Source organism: Pinus tabuliformis, chromosome 4_1 (genome assembly GCF_031772625.1).
Source record: "Pinus tabuliformis cultivar Carrire ecotype Pingquan chromosome 4_1, CPIR1, whole genome shotgun sequence".
NCBI classification, from domain to species: domain Eukaryota; kingdom Viridiplantae; phylum Streptophyta; class Pinopsida; order Pinales; family Pinaceae; genus Pinus; species Pinus tabuliformis.
In genome coordinates, this window is record NC_142303.1 from 786,565,215 (window position 1) to 786,581,613 (window position 16,399).

The following is a 16,399-nucleotide window of genomic DNA, read 5'->3' on the forward strand; positions in this document are numbered from 1 at the left end:
GTACCTCTTAGTCAGACACAGATATCAGCCCCAACCTTCCCCACGAAATCTCCCAACGTCAACCTCTAGGGTCTGGGTCAGCCTCTCTGGCCCAACATCTGCCCAACGTCAGCCTCTGGAGCCTCTACGTTTCCCATGCTAGCCCTCCTTAGGCTCTACGCAACTCCTGGTTACCTCTACGTGGCCTCTATTTGCCTCTGCGTCAACCCTCTCCCAGCTTCTGCGCTAATGCTCCCGGTACTATCTCTGCCTCTCTGCTACTGCATTCGCTACCCCTCAGCTGCAACTTTGATCACTCTTTTGATTTCCTCAGCGAGCCCTGCCCCAGAAAACCGAATTCTTGATCAACTCGGTGTGTTCTCCAAGTGACCCTCAAGCCTCCTCTTATACTTTTCTCGTTGACATTTCAACGACCGAGATTAAATTCCTAATCAACGACTAAGATTAGATCTGCCTTAATCCATGAATTTTGGACCATTCTAACTCAGTTTTATATTAATTCACATTAATATTTTATTTTCCTTAAGTTTAGACTTAGGGACTCAATTAAAAATATTAATTATTTTAATATCTCCCAAACTAGTTAGATTCTTCCCAAACCACTTCTGGGTATTGGAGATTTCATGTGCTTTAGCCTCTCCACTAATTTTCGTGGCTAGAGCACATCCAATGCTACCCCAAATCAACAGAAACTAGCCACAAAAATTACTAAGACAAATTTTGTCTCATCTGGCACTGATCCAGCTCCAAAACTGGCTCTAAATGGGCTCCACGAAACCCCTACATCAGCGTCTGCGTCAAGCCTACGCAACCACTAATACGCTTTGCCAGGAACTGCAACTGATCAAGCCATTTGCCCAATCTAGCCTCTGAGAATGACTCGCTGGTCCCTTCCGGAAATCTTCCTGGCCTCTAGCAACTAAATCGAGCCTTTGTCTGGCCAAATCGAACTACTACCTCTGAAGCCTCTGCGCTGCCTCTGCACAACCTCACCGAGGAAACTCGACCCTCTTATAGCTAACTCTCCAGATTTGGAAAATCTCCTCCGGACTCACTTTCCCTGCTCCTCACTCAATGCTTCGATCTCTGGCTCTCCGACAACTGACTACTGCTACTCTGGAAATCGATTTGCTAAGGAAATAGAATTTCTGGTGTTGTCGAGTGTGTTCTCCAAGTGCCCATCGAATTCCTCTCATAATTCATTATTAGAGCACCAACGACCAAGATTAAAACTTAGTCGATGGCTAGGATCATCTTCGAATCGATCTCTGTGAGTGTCTAGATAATTGTCACCTTGCCTTAATTAATACTGATTAATTAACCAGTTTTCCTAAGTTTAGACTTAGGAAACATTAAAAAAATTGGTTAATAATCTAATTAAGTCACTTCTAGGTCGAATTTCCAGAAACAATTTTTGGGTCTTGGAGATCTCATGTATTCTAGCCTCTCCACCAAATTTCATGTCAAGAACACATCTGATGCTACAAAAACTAACAATTGACACATTTCTTCTAGTGATTTCCCTAACACTGGGACTCCTCCCATCGATGAAAGTTCGTAAAGAGTAGGGAACTCTAACTGAGATGATAGTGGGATATTGCTCCATTGTTGCCACTTGACCTAGTAGTTGCTCTAACTCCTCCTAGGACCCCTACTAGTTTGAGTGGTAGAAGGTAGCATAGGTTCATTGCATATTTATTTTGCATAACTGACATCATATCATGTTCTCATAACTTACATTTAGTATAGATTTACTTTTTGTATGGATTATTTCTTCTACAAAAAACATGGGTGATTATAGTACGCAAACCCTAGACTTTCTTCCCTCAACCTTAAGGACTTTCTTGAAGATTTCACGAACCTCAGATTAGCTAATATGCATTGCAAGAAACCTTTTCTCATTTCCTTGACCTTGAGTTGCTCCAACACTTGTCAAATCAATCAAACCCTAGGTCTTGTGCCTCCTTTTCTAGGTATCTTCACAACAAGCAAATCGCTTCCTTGTGAAGCCTTGGACCAAAATTGTGTTTTTCTTGAAGACCTCCTAGCAAGACCATTTCATACTTTAATCCTAGAATACCTATTATAAATGATTTTGTCCTACCAGGACTCCTCCCATTGGTGAAAGTCTGTAGAGAGCAGGGGTTTTTGGCTATGTTGATAGTGGGCCACTACCCCATTGTTGCTCATAGGTCTAGTCTATAACTTGTATGGTGTCTCTCTCCAAGGCCTGCTAGATTTTGTGGCAACAAATACCAACTAATGAAATGCAATAGCATTAAACAAGGACAGTTGACTTTTCATCAGTATGAGGCAAACCAAATGGAAATAATCAAAATATCCTTTCCCAATGATCTGAGGCTAATTATTTTCTTCCAACCATCTCTATCAGAACTAAAAGTATCACTTCCTTTGCTTTATTTTAAACTAAGAATAGAAGATTTAAAAAGTCTCATTCCCACAACAAGATTTGATCCATCTTTGTTGTTTGTGTTTTAGCCAGCAAAAAGAATAATCCTTTTTAATGTGAAATTTAATCATGGTTTCAGGGTATGGATGAAGGAACCCAATAGCTATGACCGTCAAAAATCGTATTTCTAAATAATCTACATTTGAACAAACACAACATATAATAAAAAACTCCAAATAGAATATATCATTTGAACATGCAAAATAATTAAAAGAGAGTTGAAGATGACAAACCCCTGTTCAGCAAAATAGAGCAAAGGTTCCTCTTGAGCAGGACCAGCATATACAGCTGCCCCTTCTGATAACAAGATTAGATCATCAAATTTTGTATATATTGAACCTCGAGGCTGATGTATAGAACATACTACTGTATGTCCTGCTTGAGCAAGTTGTCGAAGTGTCTCCATTACCATCTCTGCCTGGAAAGCATCCAAACCTGAATGCATAAAAGCCACAAATGGCTGAAAATAATGAACAATTTTAACAATAAAAGGACTCCATGGATACGAAAATAGGATCAAAAAGCTTACAAAGTAGTGGAACTGCTATACTCTATAACTGAGGAATTCAAAACATAGACAATAATTTAACACAAGATTAGATGAATAACAGAAGTCATAAGCTGGACAATCTCAGGAAATACTGCTTAACTCAATAGTCAAAACTTTGTGGCGTAAAAATAACCCAAGGCAGATAATTATAGACTGCTTTGCCACACCTGACTCGACTATATCCATAAGAACACTTTACATGAGGGCTTCATGCTACATGATTAATACTTATTATTTGTCACAATTTACAAGTGACAATGCTACACTTTTGATATTAAAGCTTTATATGATAAAGTAGTTGTGAGCAATCAAAATAACAGCTTTGTTATTTATAAGTTTTGCTTCCTTGTTGAGCCTTTGTAGAAGTAATTATTGTGTTTGTTTATTTTATGTTTTTCTACCAATTCAAAGCTCAACTAATTTATATTTTTTGTCATCTTGCAAATTACTACTGTGCTTGTCTTTTTCTGTATAGATGTGGAAGGATTTCAGGAAGACCTCATAGGCTGATAGCAATTTTTAGTTAAAAATAGGGCTTAAGGAAGATTCTGATAAATAAATGCAGTCTAAACCAACATTACATAGTAAATAACCTGAATTATAAACAAGAAGCAATTTTCATACAAAAATGACTGAAGTGTACATGACTTAAAAAGAAGATAAAATACAGTTTCTTTATTGATAAAAGACAGCTAAAAATATATTTGGAGGAATGTTGGCACCCACTGAAAGAAGGTCAAATGAAGCTTGTTACCTGCTCAGACGTACCTAGCAGGGAACAAAGACCCCATTGCCCAATGGACAAATCACCTATAAAAAAATTTCAAGTTCGCAGGGCAATTTTGTCCCTTCTTCTCTCTATTCTTCTATCTTCTCTCTCCTCTTTCTTTGTGCAAATTCCATACCCTCTTGGTCTAGGAATGGAAGCTAGGAGGACCTATGGAGCTCTCTTTGGAAATTAGTCTTGGACACTTGGAGCAATTTAATCTTGCCTTGGGATCTTCACCTTGGACACTTGTAACTCTTCTCTTCATTGGGATTGTCTCCCTCTTTTGTTATAAATAGTAATGCTCCTCTCTCTTGAAGCTAGTGTTGGAAGCTTGAGCTTGGGGAAGTGCTATTAGTATTGCTTTGTAATTGTTCCATATTTATCAATAAAGTGTTGTTTTTCCATGATACTAGTGTCCTGGATAGAATCTTAAGTCATTGACACTACCAAACCAAGTATCACAACAAGTCTACTTTGAGCAGTGGAATATAAACAATAGTAAATCCAATAGTGCACAAAATATAAATAACTTTCTGCAAAAATATGTACAATAACCCAATCTTCGTTATATTAATCCAACTGAATAATACAACAGTCTAGGGCTCCCTTACCAGGGATAATGGCCCTCAAATATCTACAAGTACAAGAATACAAAATACAAGGTAATCTGACGGTCTAGCTGATGTAGTCGACGATCACAGCTTCTTTGTCTTATCTTGTACACCTACGGGTCCTTCGCTCCCAATCTGCAACACCAACCTCTATCAATGCTCCAACTCCATCTGGCCACTAAATCTCGGCTATGCAATCTGCTCTCTCATTAATCGTTTGTCCAGCAACACATAAACACATTGAGACTCCTGTTGAGTTGTCCACAACTTTCTTTGTGAACTCTCAACTGCTCACAGCCCATTGTTGCTCCTTAGCTACTCAGGGTCTTCTTCCCACTATAGTCTTCCTGTGTTGCTCCAATGAAGCCTAACATAGGGTAGGACAGTTCCCACCTATCACCATCAAATTTTGCTTCTCTAATGATGAACATGGGCTCCATCAATCTTCTCTTTTGGCTGGCCAAACCTTGAGCTACAACAACTGCCACTCCTAGTAGCCCTTAGTCCATCAAGGAACTGCCCTTAGGGCTCCAACTTGGGCACTTTCACGCTACCCTCCAACAGACCACTAATGCCCAATCCAACACCAACAAACACGTCCTTCAAATCTGCTCAAAACATCATCCAACTAGAGCTCCAAAGATCTACCCTTTGCTCTGCAATAGAGGAGCTATTGCACAAATCTAGGCACCCAATCACCACTGTAGCATTTTCCCACTGGTTAGGGCTTCTAACATGCCACATCAGCCCTACCTCTTGGTTGTTATAGTCCTCCAAATCTGTCCTATTTAGAACCTACATCTACCTAGTATCCAAACAACACAAATATACCAAATTACATACCTTTGCATGCTCCAAGTGCTGGTGTCTTCTTCTCTGCAATTTTGGTCACTGATTAGGGCACAAACACAGTCTGCTACAACACCCGTCAGACCTTCTATTGACTACGACCTCCCTTCAAGCAGTCCCTCCTACAATTCGCTGCCTTTTAGCCTTTTTCTAGGCCTCAAAAACAAACCACACAGCCTCATGTTCAAGCATAACAGACTGCAGCCTCCCCGTTGTAGCTTCTAGGCCTCCTAAACAGGGTACTCAAGGCCTGTGACCTGGTTGTAGGCGTCCCAATCAAGTGAGGCCTGCTTCTAGGAGAGATTCACCACAAGAACATTCCCAAAACACCATCAAATCAGCCCTCATGCAAAGCAACAACCTCTGCTCCAAACTCAGACCTATAAGGGAGACAAATAACCATAAAAGCAATCCCAAACTCTTGTCCTCTTCGTCCTGTAGCTTCATTGCCTCAGATAGGTATATTTTATATTCTTGAATGCACATGGGATGTTGAGAAATGCCTCTCATCTCTCCTTAATTTATATCAAATCATGTGGTGTCAACAAACAACTTGTGGCACTCCAACACACCAAGCTGACTTGCTTTAGGTGCCACATTAACCCACAACTACAATAAAAATTCATATCTCATAATAGACAACTTGGATTTGAGTGATTTTTTTTGCTCTCGGTTGCTCTCGAGATCCTCTATCACCTCAAATCATCACATGTCCAAAACTCCTCATGGATTCACACCCACCAGCTTGGGTGGAAAGCCCACATCTTGGGTTCCAAGCCCACATCTTGGGTTCCAAGCCCACAAATGACTTTTGTGGCGCTCCAACCTCCAAACCTCGAACCCTAGAGTTTGGGGTACCTCCCAAGCTACCAAAAATCAACACTCACTCTTAGCAAGGGAGTTACTTCCAAGACTAGGAACTTAGGAAGTAACCCATCATCATCATCATCACTACTCGCAACACTCACCCAAGTCCTGGCGCCCAAAACTGGAGCAATCCCTGAAGGATGGATTACGCCTCTCTCGAAAGTGTCACTGTCACTAGAAGCATCCTGCTTTTTCTTCTCCTGAAATGTCTTCCACTCTCTCCATTATTCCTTCTTGCCAGATGTAGAAGCACCCTTGCTCCCCACTGACCACACACTCTTCTTGGGTTGCAAAGTGTTCCTCTGAGCTTGCAAACTCCCTTTAGAACTTGACTCCCTCCGAGCCTCTAGAACTTGGACCTTTTTCTCTGGAACCTATACCCACTCCTCTGAAGCCTATATAGACCATGCTCTTTATCTCCAATCAAAACAATTGCAGAGCTAGAGCCTCTGGGCCTGAGTCTAGCCTTCCCATCCTGAAACAACATCTCAAACCTCTTCTGCTCGATCAATGACATAGACATCACGCTATATCTGAGTCCTAGTACAAACAATACGTCCTGAACTCGCATCACCTGTCCTAACTCCATCTTGAATGGCACTAGCCCTGGTCCTCTGATCTCTTTCTAACTCTTATTGCCCAACACCATGTGCAACTTCTGTTGAAGAATGTAACTAGGTTCGTTCTTCATAAATGTATTTGAGTCATTATGTAACGTACTTATCAAAAGAATGAAAAAGATAATTTTATTATTATTATTACAATGACTTATTAAAGCATGGGTTTCATGCTTGGGTCATCTTTTATTAGTCAAAGTCCCCATTGTGGACTCTGTTGTAGCGACTACAACCACCCTCCAAAATTTTGCCTTCACTTCGTTTTGGAGCCTCCCTCCTCAAAATCTTAGCAGCATGTCTTGCACTACTCAGGTACTTGTGTTTTATTTGAAGTTATCTTTCACTTTGCAACTTGTGTTCGCTAACTTGTTTTTTGTCGACCAACCACAAGCTGACCCCGTGACTTGGTTCACATCTGGTTCTTGCGTTGTCTTGGCAAACTGCGCAATCCTGGAGGGCAACCAGCCTTGCTCTCAGGAATTGCACAGAGCAGCTTGGCAATCAACCCTGCTCTCTAGAAATGCGCAGAGTAGTCTGGCAAACAACCTTACTCAGAGAAATTGCATAGAACATCCAAACATTGGGCTTTGGCTCAGGAATTGTGTAGACCTAGCTGGCAACTTGTCTTCAGCTGGGAAATTACGCAAAGCATGAGAGGCGGTTAGAGCCACTCAACCCAGGAATTGCGCAGAAGCATTCCATCAGCTGTTATCCGATGCATGTGTTGGCAAGTTGCCTGGTTCCCTCCAGAACTGCGCAATCTTCCCATGCATGCATGGCAGCCTTTCCCGAAAAAAGCAAAAAGCATCCCTAAAAATAGGGATCTATTTTTAGCATTGGGAGTTACATGCAAGTTGATTTTAGAAACTTCCCGCCAAGTGTCGCTTTTTCCTAGATTTGTGGCATGCGCGTCATAAACCCTAAATCTACCAAATCTATTTAAACGACGCCCCATAGCTCATTCTACACATTCGAATCTTGGAGCTCTGGCATTCCCAAGGCATCTAGGAACCTTCGGCACAGTTAGCACAACTTTTCTGGGTAAGTTTTGTTTTTCAAGTCTTTTCCTGCTTTTTCTGTCGCTTTTATTTCCTTGGCTTGTGATTGTTGTTTTGAATGTTTTATTGAATGATCGCTGGCATTTTAGTTTGTTTTAACTTGTAGAAGTGTTGTTTCAAGTTTTGCATTGTCTTTCTTAAGTGTCGCATGCATAACACTGTTTTCACAGTAACGGTCGTCATTGCGGTAACCCTCTCCACCAGCATTGTTGTTTGTCCGTTTGATTGATTCCTGCATTGGTTTTGATTGCATGCATGATCATTCACTCCTGTTTGCACCATCCTTTGCTTGTGGTTTCAAATCTACTCGTTTTCAAGTTACCCTTAGGCAGATCTGCGCTGCCTTGGCTCAAATCTTACTTTCACCGGCATGCTTTGCACATTCCTAAACTCAAGGCTCTACCTTGGCCCCACGAATTGTAGAGACTGCCTGTCAGTGGCCTCTAGTTATGCTCTGCGTTGTTCTGGGAGTCAGTGCCCAGTCTTGCTCACTGGGGTTGCGAAATGCGCAATCCCAGCCAGTAGTCAAGCCGGACTGAACTGCACACTGCACAGTTCCAGTCCACAATCAACCTCACTAGATTGTGCTCTGCACAGTTCCAGTCAGCAGCAGGTTTCACTGGCAGCTAAGACTGCGTAATGTGCAGTTCTAGCTGACAGTCTCCCAACCCCGAGAGTCACTACTGTGCAATCTTGCCCATCAGTCACCCAATTTGTCGCATGATCAATTCTTTAAGTGCATTGTGTTTTAAACTGACATTTACTTGCAGTGAGTGTCCACTCTGTCTCTAGTTACATCAGTTGTTTAGCAGTGTCTCAGCAGTACAGGCATCATGGTTTCCAAGATAGCTGGATCAAAGGACATTATAGAGAGCAGCACTGGAGACATGGTTGAATAGGTGCTAATAAACTTGCCCATCTATGCAAACACGCAGTTGTTCTTAGAGAAGGACATGAAGATCACACGGCAAGAAATAAAGGACATATTTGCAGACACTTTCAAGGAAGATCCGGAAAATCGACAGGTCTATGTCAACATTCACAAGCCAGGCTTGTACAGGGTTGCATGCAGGTACCTCGCCTTCCCGTGTGCGGATATCATTCACTGGGTTGTCTCACATATTGATCCTGAGACAATGACACTGAGCACCACCAGTAGAACACAGCTTGTCACCTTCAGGATGGAAAAATACCATCTAATGTATCACTTGCCGCAACTAGTGAACTACATGGATGCACTGTTCTTCACTCCCAACAACAATGTGAACTCAAGAGATATCTTGAAGAGTTGGGTAAAAAAGTCATCGAAGTTCAGGAGGACACCAAACTAGTTCTACAAGATGAAGTTGCTTAGGAAGGCTTACCAACTACTAGTCATCTTTGCATGTCGCTTGTATGGCCAAGAGAGCACAAAGACCTTCCTGCAGAGTTGGGTTGTTATGTTAAATCAGTTGGCAAGTAAAGGAAGACCTTTCAATTGGTCGGACATGTTGGCTCTTAAGCTAAAAGTGCATGTATCAGATACCCAGAATCCGCCTAAGGATGGACAAGCAAGATTCTATAGGTCTACAACCTGCTTGATGCAATCTGTGCCAACAGTAGTTCCTTAGCATGGGTTGGACATGGACACCATCAAAGGAAGTTGTGAATGTTTATTGCAAGTTGCTCTTTGAGTGCAGCTACCGAGGAGTCATGCTGAGGTTGTCTAACCACTTCATCACCCCACTGTATAAGATGATATTTGAACAAGACGCACCTTTCATGTCCCAGGAAGCGATGCAGACATTACTCAACATTGCAGTTTGGTATGCCTCACTCGGTGGCACCTTCATCAGGATGTTTGGTGCGGAGAAGCCTTCGCATGAGTTACCAACGTTTGCCACGAACAAGTTGGTCATGCAAGAGGTTGCATACCACATCTCCACAGGGTTATTAGCAGCATTGCACAAGAGGAAGAAGGCACCATGGCCTACTATTCCTTTGCGGATTGGGTTGCACGAGATCCGTACTTTGAAAGATGAAGATGTTGAGACAGAGGACTTGAAGAAGTTCGGACTTGGCACCAAGAGTTTCAATCCGTATGATCCACATTGCATATGCAAGAACCACTATGTGAAAGTGTACTTTGCATGGGTCCACGGGGCATGTCATTGGCTAGAGGAAGATCCTTGGAGTTATTGCTATAACTCCTCTAGGCTCAATGAACAGGTTAGCAGGCTGTAAAATGGAAAGCAGCACTGCAGGAAGCAAAACTACAAGAAGCAGCAACAACAACAGTAGTGAGCAGCAAACCGGCACAAGACAAAGGCAAGAGGAAGATTGCCAAAAGCGCAAACGCTGAGCAAAGCTATAAGTTCAAAGAAGATCCACTTGTTGAGAGAGTAGCTTTGAAGATAGATGCAAAGAGGCGACATCGCGGAAGGAGAGTAGCGCAGAGAAAGAGGGAGAAACAAAGATTGAAAGAGACAAAAAGGAGATTGCAGGAGACAGAGAAGAAGTTGAAAGCAAAAAAAGAGCTCAGGAAGAGAGAGAATGAAGAAAGGTAGAAATAAGAACAAGAAGAAGGACAAGGCACACTGACAGAGCAAACTGCGTAGATACAGGTTGAGACAACAAAGCAGCCAGCAGATGATGAACAGGGTGAGCAGGTGCAGGTTTGGGAACTTGCTTAGCAGGTTGAGCAGTTGGTTGAGGCAACAGACATAGAGACGAAACAGGAGCTAGAGGACCAAGACATCGATCTCATGCCAAGGGCATCTGAGGTCGTACCACAGTCTCTGCCACCTCCAGAACCACAACCAGTCCCAAGCGAGCAAGGAGAAGTTGTTCTCCTTGAAGATGATCCGGAGACAGATGTGTACAATCTGGCATTTGACGAGACACAGCAGAGGATTGTATAAGCACGAAGAAAGCAGCTCCCGGATGATCATACATCACTTGCGCACACAGAAGAAAGGGTGATTGTACCAAATGTTAGAAGACATCCAGTTGCCATGGCTGAGGCTTCTAAGGCTTATGCAGAAGCCACGAGTTCAACAGTCAAGTTCTTGATAGCAGAAAATGAACAGATGGCAAAGGACTTGCAAGAGGCCAGGCAAAGAACAGAGTAGTCCGCAAGATCCGCTATGGCAGAAGTGAGGAAAGCAATACTAGCAAAGATATCAACTTTGGAAGCTACCATGTAGATAGTGTATAGCAGATTTGTCACCGTGCACAAAGAAGTTGTCCATCTATACGGTCTTCAGCAGCAGTGCGCGTAGACAACACAAACTCTCAAAGAAATTCACACTGTTATTGCGCACATGCAAGAATGGACAATGAGGTACGAGGGAGCTCGCTTTACTTGCACAAGAAGATGAAGCCACAGGTTGAGCTAGACAAAGCATGGATTTGGATGCAGATCCGGAATTATGAGCAGTCCCTCCGCTCATCACTAGCATTGAGGCTTCCTATGCACATTTGTTCAAGAGTCTAGATGTCATAGTGCAAATGCACAAGATCCCTTCCATCGGAACCCTCACCCAGGCCATGAGGAAGAACCAAGTCATGCTGGATGTCGAGAGGTACATTGGGCAGTTGATGCGCGAAGCCACCAATGATGACTTGCAGCTCAGTGCAGAAAACATGCAAAGGTACATCAATGGTCCAACCACACTCAGGAAAGTGTTGCACATGCTTCAGGATGAGTTGGATAGAGGTTTCAGAACCATATACCCGGAAGCCATGGAGGTAGTTGTCCACTTCGACAAAGATGCCATCAAATAGTACGAGGACACAATAGAGCAGTACCAAGCTTGGTATCAGTTCGTCACCAAAGATCACCATAAGGAGGTTACCGAGTTGGTCTTTCCCCAAGACCCTGAGTGATGTTGTTTGTCTTGTCAGGTTGACTCAAGCCTATTTTGTCCCACATGGGTATATGTGGAAATTGTATTATTGTAAATGTATTGTAAGTGAAATTCCAAGTGTCATTAGTGGAATGTGAACAATCACTATTGTAATGTGAAGAGTCATGAGGGTAGTCCAAGAGTCAAAGGGGAATGTCAAGGGTTACCACACCCATTGTTATATATAGAACCTCATAACTCATAGAACAGGTTTTTGGGGAGCCAAGCTTTTGGCTAGGCATTGCTTAGACAAGGCTTGGAGAGTATTGTGACAAGCCTTGGCTTCTCCACAACATAGAGAGAGTACATCTCTTTGGAGGAGTAGGCGGTGTTGACTGTAATGTTCCACTATCGGGGCTAGTCACTGTCAATGGTGTATGTATGGATAGAACTTTCACTTTATATGTATATAGCAGAGCCAACACATTTTCATGCATATGTTGTTATTGTAGTTTGTTAAAATTGGAAACCAGGGCAAAACTTCATGTGGGTCATCTTATTCATGGCTAATAATATTTTTATTAGATTCCTCTCGTCGAGAGGTGTAGGATTGATATAAAGATCATCCAATTCCGATAAGTATTCATGGAGATATGAATTTATTTTGATTATGGAATTATTATCAAGCCGACCTACAACTCATGTAGGCTCAGAAGCCCAACAGTCGCACCTATTCACCCACCAACGTTGTGTATAAATATAAGAGGACTTTTCCTCATTTGGACTCACTCATCTCATCACATCTCTCTCTCTCTACTACGCAGATATGAGTCTCTTCTCTACTGCGCTGAAATGGGTCTCTCTCTCTCACACATGTGAAGCCGGAAGCTGTTGAATTTGAAGCTGCAACTGCAGAAGTAAAGATTGACTTGCGTGGCCTAGAAGATCTCCTCTTTGGAACTGCGTTGTAGGTTCATCTGAACCTCCTTTGAAAGCCGCAACTTTTGGTGGTGGAATGAAGTCAATCCGACGAACGGTTTGCAAGATATCGACTGCCCTAGTTTGAAGCCGGAAACTGCTGAAACTGAAGCTACAACTGCAGAAGTAAAGATTGACTTGCGTGGCCTAGAAGATCTCCTCTTTGGAACTGCGCTGTAGGTTCATCTGAACCTCCTTTGAAAGCCGCAACTTTTGGTGGTGGAATGAAATCAATCCGACGAACGGTTTGCAAGATATCGACTGCCCTAGTTTGAAATTGAAAACTGCTGAAACTGAAGCTGCAACTGCAGAAGTAGAGATTGACTTGCGTGGCCTAGAAGATCTCCTCATCTGAACTGCGTTGTAGGTTCATCTGAACCTCCTCTGGAAGCCGAAACTTTTGGTGGTGGAATGAAGTCAATCCGACTGTCGGTTTGTGAGATATGGTCTGCCCTAGTTTGATAATGAAGCTGCTAATGCTGATGCTACTGATCTAGGGTTTGCTACTGCTGATATGAATCAGATTTATTGTACTATTTCTCTCTGCTGAATTATTGAAGATAAAAGAAGATTTGATCAAAGGGTTTCCCCACACATTGTGGGGTTTGTCCCTGGCTAGCCGCCACATCTTGTGTCTCTTGTCTTGGCTTGTTTTCTGTCGATCGTTTAATGTTCTATCTGCACTTTACTTTATGTACATGTGATTGCTAATCGGTGGAATATAATAAGAAAAAGAAGTAAATTGTTATAATCATAGAACATACCATAACTTAACATAGTTGGACTATTCTGGTTGCTTTAACAATGTATGTTATTTAACTTACACATTCGTGTATGAACTATTTTGTATATGATTGTATGAATCTTGTTGAAATAGTGTTGTTGGTTTAACCCATCACTTTGGATTATGTACTATTCTTCTTTCCAGCTCGTGTGTTCCTTTTAGGTTGCGTACTATTATAGGATTGTAAGGGACACACTTCCTTTTCCCCTCCTTGTGTTAGAACCCCCATGCATCTTACATGACTCGCTGCAAGGTCACACACTTACTTCCGACAAAGATATCACACTTACCTCTGCGCGCCATCACAGTCAAGGCATTGCTTTACTACCTACTGCTGGGACTCCTACTCCAAACGTTTTGAGGTCTAGTTGGGATTTCTTACCGAGAAGATCCCCTGTCATGTTGGCGGGTCTAGCACCATCAACAGGATCATAGGATTTATATTGAGTCATTAGAGTCATTGTACATTTTATGAGACCCTTCTTGGGAATTTGAATGATGTAAAAGGGTTTATTATTGAGTCAAATAAAGTATTTCTCACCTCCACACCAAGTCGGCCTCAAGGAGATCAAGTTGGCCTCAAACTGGGTAATTCGACATCGCCAGAAGCCTATATATTGAAGTAGTTCGAATTCATTTGGAGCACACTCTCTCACTAAAGTTCGGTTTCCGAGAAGAAAGAGTTGGAAAAATTGTGAAGTTGGAAAAGGAGGCTAAAAGGGGTGTGAAGTTGGAAAAGAAGGAAGAAAAAGATTGAAATTTTGGGCTATGTATATCTCTCTCGTGTGGATTCCTCCAGGAGATCGAAGCCTCTCTTGTCAAGTCAAAGTTGTTGTTGAAGGGTTATCATCTGCAAGAAGGAAGAAAGGGATGACTTGGTGTGGAGGAAGTCTATGTCTAGGTCAAGAGTCTTGGATTATCTCAAGGAAGTTATTAAGGAAGAGTTGTTGATTGGGTTTTCACCTAGATAGGGGTTTTTCCCTGGCTGTCTTTGTTAGAGTTAACATAGCAGAAATTTAAAAAAAATAAGACACACAGCATTCAACCATGAAAAACACAGAGATTTTAACGTGGTTCACCCAACCAATCTGGGCTACATCCACCAAACAGAGGCATCGGCAATCTTATTATTCAACAGGAGATTACAACAACAGATTTGCACATCTGGAATTATTTTTCCTCACACCTTCTCATAACACATATCCTCTACGGGCTTACATTTTTATAGCTGGGAGTATAAAACTAAATCATAAATTCACTCACAACAAATATAGGATGCAATAACTCCCCATCAGGAAAAAATGGAGTTAATTTAGCAACAAATCCTATTGTTGTCACATTCATGAGATTTTTTCCAAATTTAATTAACAGAAAATCTCAACAATCTCCACCTTGACAACAATTAGCCTGATACCCTGTTCCATTATTATTTTATCTTTTCTGCAAGCCAAGAGAAGCCAAACACCAACGTAGCTTCTCTAACAAAACTGGTTTCGTGAACATGTCTGCACAGTTTTCCTTTGTATGCACTTTTTCAAGAGAGACTCCCCTTTCAGTGATAACCTGTCTTACAAAATGGTACTTGATAGGTATATGCTTTGATTTACTATGATAGGCTGGATTTTTAGCCAAGTGAATTGCACTTTGACTATCACAAAATAACTTGATGTTGTCCTGTAACCTACCAAACTCACCAAACAAACCTTTCAACCAAACCGCTTCTTTGCAAGCATGTGAAGAAGATATGTATTCTGCTTCAGTAGTGGATAAAGCAACAATGTTCTGTAGCTTTGACATCTAGCTAATAGCTCCACCTGCAAGAGTAAAGACATACCCTGAAGTTGACCTTCTCTTATCCAAATCACCTACAAAATCAGAATCAACATATCAGCAAACAAATTCACTACTCCTGTTATAAGTGATACAGTAATCACTTGTGCCTCTCAGATACCGAAGCACCCATTTCACTGCTGACCAGTGTTCTTTTTCTGGATTTGCCATATACCTGCTGACAGTCCCAACTGCATGTGAAATATCTGGTCGAGTACAAACCATTGCATACATCAAACAACCTACTACATTGGCATATGGAATTCGAGACATATATTCTTTTTCTTCATTTGTATTAGGACATAAACTTGAAGGAAGTTTAAAATGGGAAGCTAAAGGGACTGAAACAGGGTTCACATTGTTCATACCAAACCTCAAGAGTATTTTCTCAATATACTTCTGTTGTGATAGCCACAGCTTACCATTGCTCCTGTCTCTGAAAATCTCCATGCCCAAAATCTGTCTTGTTGCTCCTAGATCTTTCATATCAAATGTCCTAGCCATTTCAGCCTTTAACCTGTTGATCTCTGTTATGCTTTTGCTTGCTAAAAGCATATCGTCAACATACAACACTAAGATAATGAACATGCCATTACTTAATTTCTTAAAGTAAACACAATGATCATATTCACTTCTTATATAGTTTTGACTCATCATGAAGGAATCAAATTTCTTGTACCATTGTCGAGGCGACTGCTTCAGACCATACAATGATTTCTTGAGTTTGTAGACAAATTTCTTGTTGCGATTTTGAACAAACCCTTCCGGTTGTTCCATGTAAATCTCCTCATCTAAATCTCCATGTAAAAATGCAGTTTCAACATCTAGTCATTGTAATTCTAAATCAAGTAAACCAACTAATGCTAACACAATTCGAATTGAAACAATTTTTACAACTGGTAAAAATATCTCATGAAAATCAATTCCTGCTTTCTGAGAAAAACCTTTTGCGACCAGCCTTGCTTTGTACCTATCCTCTGTATCATCAACGCCCCTTTTCAATTTGTAAACCCATTTACATCCCACGGTTTTTCTGTCTTTAGAAAGTTCTACCAGATCCCATGTGGCATTCTTGACTAATGCCATCATCTCGTCCTTCATAGCTTCTTTCCACTTATCACTTTTAGAACCTTCTACAGTTTCTTGATAGCACAAAGGTTCATCATCATTAGTGGTTAAAGCAACTGAA

At 41.6% G+C, this 16,399-nt stretch overlaps 1 protein-coding gene across 1 annotated transcript in view; it reads right to left on the reverse strand.

Moving 5' to 3' along the window:
* The window catches only part of ABCG7 (ABC-2 type transporter family protein), a 162,966-nt gene that overhangs the window by 33,671 nt on the left and 112,896 nt on the right, over positions 1 to 16,399 (reverse strand). Inside the window, exon 5 of the mRNA XM_089420375.1 lies at positions 2,704 to 2,905. Coding sequence (XP_089276501.1) covers positions 2,704 to 2,905 — 202 coding nt within the window. The remainder of the gene's footprint in view (positions 1 to 2,703; positions 2,906 to 16,399) is intronic.